Genomic DNA, 8,419 nt, shown 5'->3' with positions numbered 1-8,419 from the left:
AGCTCTAATACATGGGATACAGCAACAACCACAGAGAATGAGAATCGCAGCCATGACTGCAATTGAAAGTAGGACAGACATAATTAGACCTTTCCATTTACCAAACAAATTGCTCATCAATGAGGAGAAAGGGTTATCTATACCTGAGTTTTCAGCCATTTCTTCACTAAGGGAGGTCAGGCCTGCTAGAGGTCTGATTTCTAGGAGGAATGGTCTTATGAGTTTGTTTGGGAGAAGGTGTGAAACAAGAGACAGTGGTAGAGGATACAGACCGTCTTTCACGTGGTTGTTGCTGTGGAGAAAAAGTGGTGTTAACATCGGGTGCTGTAGAGTTGGTGAGAGAGGGTTTAGTGGGAGTGGTTACAGATTTAGTGTTAGTTTCTTGCAGCTGATACCATAACCAAGGTGCTAGCACAATGCTAGCAAAAATTAGGAGGATACCTGTCGTGCCTCGGAGGCCACACAGGCCTTTATGATTTCTAAAAGGATGCCATGATCTGGGCCTGTATCTCTTCTGACCGCGTGGCTGCCTCTCAGTCAATGGCAGGAGGGTTGGAGTTGGAGCCATGTTGCCTGCTGTAGGAGCAGAGCACGTCGTACACTCCTGTCGACTAATTCCTCAACGCTCTAATGCTGTCTTGTCAGCCGTTGCAGCAGGTGGTGTTACCTTCTTACAGTGGGATGCGTGGATCCATGTAGGTCGTTGAGTTTCAGAGTCTGGTTCAACCTTTCAACTTTCCCTGCACTTTGTGGATGGTAAGGTGTGTGCAGGTGGTGTTTGATTCCTAGTGCTGTAACAACATCTTGCACTATTTGTCCAGTAAAATGAGTCCCTCTGTCACTATTAATGGATACTGGGATACCAAACCTTGGAATGAACTCTTTGAGTAAGGCTTTTGATACTGCTGTTGTGTCTGCTTTTGCAGTAGGAAAAGCTTCGGGCCATCCTGAGAATGTGTCCACCATGACCAGGACGTATTGAAACCGTCCGTGTTTTGGCATTTGGATAAAATCAATCTGTAAATTTGAAAATGGTCCTGGTTGAGCAGGATGAGCACCTTGTTTCACTTTTGTTGTCTTTCCAACGTTGTGTTGTTGGCAAATGGCACATCTTTGTACAAAATCAGCACATGCCTGGGATACATTATTTGCATACCATACACGTCTAATTATCGCTTCCATCCCCCCTTTGTTCACGTGTGTCACACCGTGAACAATCTGTAAGAGGTAGGGGAGGAGCGACTGAGGGCAACACGGGCGCCCGTCGACAGAGTAATATACATTATTTACAAGAACACATTTTGTCTGCCAGTGAGATCGTTCCAAGGGTTCGGCAGCTAACTGTAAGGCAGCTACGTCATGGACGGAGGGATCCGGGCTGGGAGAAACCAGTGTTGAGGTCGCCAACACGGGAGCGAGGGCTCCTGACACCGCAGCGGCTTTTGCTGCAGTATCAGCTCTTGCGTTACAGAGGCTCACAGGATCTTTGGAAGATGTATGGGCGTCACATTTGAGAATAGCAACTTTAGAAGGAAGAAGGAGAGCTTTTAGGAGAGCCTCTACTAGGGAAGCATTTTTAATAGGGGTGCCTGCAGATGTTAAGAAATCACGATGTCTCCAGATTCCACCAAAATCAAGGCAGACACCTAAAGCATACCGAGAGTCAGTGTAGATGTTAACAGATTTATTCTTTGCATAGATACATGCCTGAGTGAGAGCCACTAGCTCCGCCTGTTGAGCAGAGAAGTGGTCTGGTAGTTTACCTGTAAGAATGGTGCCAGTGGGAGAAACTACAGCCCAACCTGAATCAAGGGTGCCCTGCAGGTTTCTAGAAGAGCTGCCGTCAGTGAACAGGGTAAGGTCAGGGTTAGACAAAGGGGTGTCAAAGAGATCTTCACGAATGGTGTAGGTCATTGTTACCGTCGCCTGGCAGTCATGGGGCTCACCGTCAGCAGCAGTAGGAAGGAGAGAAGAGGGATCGAGAGTTGGAGATCTGTGAATAGTAAGATTAGGCATAGACAGCAGCAACAATTCATAATGACTTTGTCTGGCTGCGGAAAGGCGTTGTGTGCTGGCTCTGGTAAGCAGAGCACTCACTGCATGGGGAACATAAAGTTTACACTGAGAGTCCAATACCAGGTCAGACACGGTTCTTACCATGAAAGCAGCAACCGCCACAGCTCGGAGACACGGGGGCAAACCCAGCTCAGTGTTGTCAAGGCGAGTGGAATAGTAACCTACTGGGCGTTTGTTAGAGCCATGTTGTTGAGTGAGAACACCAGAGGCAAACCCATTGCGTTCGTGAACGTACAGCTGGAAAGGTTTGCTGTAATCAGGGAGACCCAGCGCCGGGGCCTGTGAAAGTGCTTGTTTTAAGTCAGTGAACGCTGTCTCTGCATCCTCCGTCCATTGGAGGTGCTCAGGAGCTGCCTGCAGGAGCATGTCTTGAAGGGGCCTGGCTCGAGGGGCAAAGTCCATGATCCATGGTCTGGAGTACCCGAGGATGCCTAGGAACGACTTCAGCTGCTTCTTGGTGTGGGGTTTTGGAATGTTCAAAACAGCAGAAACACGTTTACTACTGACTTGGCGGGTGTTACCTTTGAGAACATGGCCCAGGTAGATCACTTCTTGTTGCACCAGCTGGGTTTTCGTGGCGCTGGCCTTGTGTCCCTTCTCAGCCAATGACAACAACAGAGCTCTTGTGTCCGTTTCGCATGCCTCTTTGGTGGGGCTGGCTACCAACAGGTCGTCCACGTACTGGATCAAGGCACTGCCTCCAGGGAGTTGAACGTCAGCTAGATCTGTAAGAAGAGCTCGGGCAAAAAGAGTGGGGCTGTGAATAAAACCTTGTGGGAGGCGAGTCCACGTGTACTGATGCCCACCGTAGGTGAAAGCAAACAGGTACTGGGACTCTGGGGAGACAGGGATGCTGAAAAAAGCAGAACAGAGGTCAACAACAGAGTACCACTGAGTAGAGGGAGGAATAGAGGTTAGGATGGTGGTGGGGCTGGGTACTACAGGAGTCATGGGAGCCACATAGTCATTAATCAGGCGGAGATCTTGAACAAACCGCCAGTCAGGGGAGTTAGGTTTCTTAACGGGTAGAATAGGGGTGTTACAGGGGCTCTGACACGGCACCAAAACTCCTTGGTCTAAAAGGGTAGCGATGACAGGCTTAATGCCTTCCAGAGAGGCCTGTGAGAGGGGGTACTGCTGTTTTCTGGGAGCAAGACCTGATTTTACAGGAATTGACACAGGAGGATGAGACAACATTAGGCCACACTCATTAGAGTACTGAGACCACAATGTGTCTGGGACTCCCGCTGTGGCAGGGGACTGAGGAGGAACAGAAACTGAGAACAGAGAAAGAGGGTGAGACATGTCAGTGGTCTTAAAAGGTGAAATGGTGCATACAGGATCTTCGTCATCAGCTAACCATGAGTCATCTACTGTCACTGTCCATGCCACGCCCTCATAGTGGGAGTACACCATTCCTTGGTACAAATGTGAGATGGTTGGAGTCAGAGTCTGTAAGGTCTTTGCTATGGGACCTAAGTCTTTAGGCTCGTAACCTTCACAGGTGTAGAGAGTCAGGTGTGGGGCGGAGTCAGGTTGCTGGAACAAGCTGGAGGCTACTGGGCCCAATTGATGTGTCAATAGGGCACCCCCCTGCTTACACAACAAAATGGTGCACGCAAAAACACTACAGGCCTGTCCTAAGAAGGGAGAAAAATGATGGAAATACTCAAGGTCTCGTCCTGTAGGGTCAACGTGCAAAGTCCAGTGCATGCGGTGTGGAGGGACACAAGCTGAGGAAACATCAGGGAGGTCTGGGCTGTCTGAGAGAAACTCCTGCAATAGATCAAATGTAAAAGGCACCATGCTTCTTATAATAATATCTGACTGAAAGTCATTATACATTAGGCTGTAGAAAAGTCCAGGCTGGTTAACTGTCATGGACATCTGGGAAGTTGGAGGGAGCTGTAATTCAACAGAATTAGCATGGCATACCAAAGTGGCTTTTAACTTACCTAATAAATCTCTTCCCATTAAACTTACTGGTGAGTTGTCGCCCATAAGTAGAAAAGAGTGCTCCAGATTTTGACCCTGAAAAGACACTGCAGCAGGTTGTGAGACATAATTTTGTTGCGTAATTCCAGCCACTCCTATGGTACTTAGGGTTTCTGTGGTGGGTGCAACATTAGCAGCAGCTGCATCAGAGGGAGTCAGGGTAGAAACAGTAGCCCCAGTGTCTACTAGCATCTCAGTTGAGGTCCTGTTTATTTCCATCACTGCCTTCGGATCTGGAGAAACAGAAAGAGGAGCTAATAAAAGGGGAATTAGTGTTTGTGTAAGTGTGGGTGGCTTACTTCCCTGTGAGCCTAGGTGTGGAGCCTCGCTGGCCTATTGTGGGTGCAGGAATGGTCCACCAGGGGAACCCATTTGCTGTCTATTCATGCCTCTACCTCCGCCCCCTCCTCTAGGAGGAACCCAGTTACTTCTGTAGGCGGGTTTGTTTAAACCTGGGGCTCCTCCTCGGCCACGCCCTCGTTGGCTGGCCTTCAATCTACAGTCTTTGGCCCAATGTCCACTTTGGCCACAGTACAGACATTGATCTGGTCTTACCTGTTGACCTTGGGGTGGCTCTCGACTGTGAAAGGGGTTGGTTCCTTGAGCTGCTGGAAAGGGGTGATAAACTGGCCACTGTGTGGGAGCTGGAGATAAAAACTGTGTCTGTGAGAGAGAGGAGGGTTGGGTAGGGGCAGCCTGCTGAGGCTGTTGCACAATCATTTGTTTTACAGCACCAGAATATTGTTTACGTTTGTCTTTCTTTCCCTTATTTCTGTGTCTTAGTTTACATTTCAGCCGCTGTTTTCAGCGCTGTTCTCTCCCTACTTACTGCTGCTTTCTTTTCAACATGACCTTTCACAAGCCCCCAATGGAGGTCTTCACTCTTCTTTGGTCCTGCTTTTCCTTTGCCATCTTTTCCCCACCACTTTTCTTTCAACATTTTATCCACTTTTGCGCATTTCTTTGGGTCGCAAGTGCCCAGTACCGGCCATTCTTTTCCTGTTTCTTTGTTCCAACGTTTGAAAATTTTAAACCAATTTATGTCAGGGTACCCTGTTTTTATTTGCATTAAGATTGATCTATCCGGAGTATTACCTTCGCCATCAGGCTTCAGTTTACTGGTTGATTTTCCCATTGTTCCTTTTATTTGTTTGTTTTATTTTATCACTTCAGCATAGCCATTTTACTTTATCCTTGTTTTTGCAATTCTTTGCTTAATTTCTGTTTTCACTGTACTCCCTCAGACGTCTCTGAGGGAGTACAGTACACCTTTAGAAAAGGTGTTTGACTTACCTATTCCTCAGTTGATTTGGGTGGAGAAGTTGTTTCGGAGGAAACTACCCGGTTGATGTTAGGAATCCCATCCTCGTCGCCATGTAATTGTGGTAGAACTGTGCCTGCAGAAAATCAGCAGAAAGAGAAAACCCTCCGAACCTTGGGACGAGAGCAAATAAAAGAGACTTTCAGAAACTGTTGAGTTGCTAAGTCACCCAGTTTATTACATGCAGCATGGAGAGAAGTTCAGCTATGCGTACAGGATACACAAAGTAAGTTCTCTGCCCGCTCTTGGGGCGTACAATCTTTATATACTTGAGCATATAGTGTGATCGAAACTTACAGAGGAGAATCAAAGAAACAGGTGCAGCTTTATCTGTGTCAGCACCTTGTGGTCAGTGTATAAATATGTGAATGTAGCAGTAACTTGTCCTTGAGAGTTTAAAAAATAGTCCTTATAAGGAGCTGTTGTTGAGTCTGTGTACGTGAGATAAAACACCTGTGGTGAGGTGAGTATCGTGCAAGGTTTGTGTGTTGCAGTGGTCATATAAGGACACGGTGCATGTATACGTGATATGTGTAATGCTATGTGTAATGCATTGGATCAGTTAATGAGCAAACATAAAAGTATAAAGAATATAAGATTCCACAGGTATATGTTGTTGTTTAGTCATTACTTGTTGTATTGGTTTTGCTTGTCATCTTGGGTTTATGTTACTTTGTTTACCTGTTTACCACCAACCTGCCAAGGGACTACAGGTGGAAATTAGCCTGTGGCAATAATCTGGCAAATTAACATGGTCATGTTCATTAATGTGCACTGTCCCTATTTAAATAAATAAATAGTCTGATCACTGTCCACTTATGTCTCCTATTTTTATCTATTTTGATTTTTGTATTTAAATGGACACTGTATATTTCTGATTTAAATTTTTAGTCTACCTGCACTGTCGTTAATTTTCTGCTCTAATACGCATGTCTAACTGTATATGAGATTCCCTGGGCTTGTACAAAGCTTATTATGTCTTCATTTACTCTGCACTTTGGTACTTATAGCTTACTCTGTTTATATTTCTATATTTCCTGCTTCTATATTGTGTTAAGAGCTTCTCTAATGACCACATTTCTACCTGGATTCATAAATTAAATAAATCTGATTCATAAATCTGATTCAGATTCTGACATGTGCTCAGGTACCAGGCTGAGGTAAATTTAGTTAACTTGTTGGACTTTTTTTGTGTGTTTTGCTATATTTTGTTGGGAGATGCTGTCGGTTAAAGAAACATAAAACAGCTTTGACTAATTGTGTTCATACTAATACTTTGTGTTCTATATGTTATCATACGATGGAGTATATTAGGGCAACGTTACAGAAAAAAATTGTCTACAATTTTGAGATTAAAGTCGTACATTTAGGAGATTAAAGTCTTTAATTTACAGTATTACATTTGTAATTGGATTTAAATGAGGCTGTGGTTGAAATGATTATTCTGAAAGGTTGTATCAGGAGCCGCCCGCCTGCGTGAAAAAGATGAAAGGGGAACAAAGACATTTCCACTAAAGCGACAATTTCCTGCAGGTCAGCGTGGTTCTTTCTTCAGAAAAGATCCAGTTTCCTGCAGTATCTTCTCGGGGTCCTGATATTTCATGACACTGTGACGCTGATGTGTTGAAAGAATGGGAAGTCTCATATATGAAGACGTAAACACGACTAATGGGATATTTAGAGACCTCGTCAAACTGTTTCAAAGCAGGTCAGTTTATACTCAGTCAGTCTGAGTTACAGATAGTTTTCATATCTGTAAAATCTTTAATAAAGTATAACTTTTCATTTTCATACAAATCTCAAAGAGCTGCAGAATCAAGGAAACATGATCAAGAGCAGAAAAATTCAAAAACAAGAGAATAAACGCGATGATGGAAGCATTAAGAAGGCTTTTCTTTAAAGGAAAGTCTGTTGCGCCCTCAGGTGGTCTGTGAGGCCTATCACCTATTGTGTGTTCTGGGGAGACTGGGTGGACTGGGGACGGTTGGTGTTGGTGGAGCGGATCTTTCTTGTGGCTGTTTTGAGGGGTGAGCAGGTCCTTGAGGCAGGTTGGGGCATTTCCACGGATGCATTGATGGGTCAGCAGGGAGAGTTTTATTCGATGCTGGGGTGAACGGGAATCCAGTGGTGGTTGTGGAGGATGGGTGTAATGGACTTGAACTTGTATATTTATTTTCTTGTCTTCTGACTACTCAAAGCGCTTTTACACCGCTACACATTCACACACTGATGGTAGAGGCTGCTGAGTAAAGAGTCCATCAGTATTAACTCATCCATTCATACGTTGCTGACAAAGCAGCGGGAGAAATCTGGGTTTAAGTGTCTTGACCAAGGACACATAGGACATGTGGCTGCAGGAGCTGGGGATATAACCCCCAACCTTCCTGTTGAGAGACGACTGACTCTACCAACTGAGCCACAGCCATGTGATGTGATCATATTTTTTTCGCACACTCAGTTTTAGACCTATTCTCCCCCAAGCTTTTGGAGGCTCTTGCTAGGCATCCCAATTACAAGTGAGTTGCAGTAGTCCAGCCTGGATCTGCATCATGATGTTGGCAAATTGTCTCTTCAGTGTCCTGCAGAGTTAAAACAAAAATCAGCCCCTGAAGCAGCTTGCCCCCACATGCATCAAAATTGGTGGGATGTATCACATCAAAACCTACAAAAAAGTATCTTATGGCCTTGGTGAAAAACCAACAGCAAAACATCCAAAGTGATTTCTATTCCAAGTTTTGGTGATTTTATAATAGTCTTTCTTTCCTGAAGTTTCAGCTGCAGCCTGTTTCTTTTTATCAAACTGGACAAAAAAAACAAAAAAAACATGACCAGCCGAGTCCAATCACCGCTCCCCTCCTTTCAGTAAAGATCGATTGGTTTGCTCAGACCGGTTCAACCTCGGCAAGCCTGAGTGCCTCTCTTTGCTCCCCAATATTAACATTTCCATGAGAGCAGATACGGAGCAAGCTTTCGTGTCAATTTCAGTCAGATTGGATTCAGTGGAAGAGGTAATTGAAGAGAAGGTAA

At 45.1% G+C, this 8,419-nt stretch overlaps 1 protein-coding gene across 1 annotated transcript; it reads right to left on the bottom strand.

Moving 5' to 3' along the window:
• Nucleotides 1–1,705: 1,705 nt before the first annotated feature.
• LOC136177462 (uncharacterized) lies at nt 1,706–6,015 on the bottom strand. Its single transcript, XM_065950769.1, has 3 exons — nt 5,365–6,015; nt 1,947–4,304; nt 1,706–1,837 (listed from the first exon to the last, which is right to left on the bottom strand). The coding sequence occupies exons 2-3, from the start codon at nt 4,288–4,290 to the stop codon at nt 1,791–1,793; spliced, it is 2,391 nt and encodes a 796-aa protein (XP_065806841.1). The 5' UTR covers nt 4,291–4,304; nt 5,365–6,015; the 3' UTR covers nt 1,706–1,790.
• Nucleotides 6,016–8,419: the final 2,404 nt, after the last annotated feature.

Source organism: Labrus bergylta, chromosome 22 (assembly GCF_963930695.1).
Source record: "Labrus bergylta chromosome 22, fLabBer1.1, whole genome shotgun sequence".
NCBI lineage: Eukaryota > Metazoa > Chordata > Actinopteri > Labriformes > Labridae > Labrus > Labrus bergylta.
Note: the sequence above shows the minus strand (reverse complement) of the source record. Positions and strands in the feature narration are given on the sequence as shown.

Excerpts from the sequence above, each read along its gene's own strand:
- LOC136177462 (XM_065950769.1), bottom strand. The coding sequence starts at position 4,290 with ATGGAAATAAACAGGACCTCAACTGAGATGCTAGTAGACACTGGGGCT. Across the intron at positions 1,838-1,946 it reads CCTTCCTACTGCTGCTGACG|CTCTTCTAGAAACCTGCAGG; the intron begins GTGAGCCCCATG and ends CACTGACGGCAG.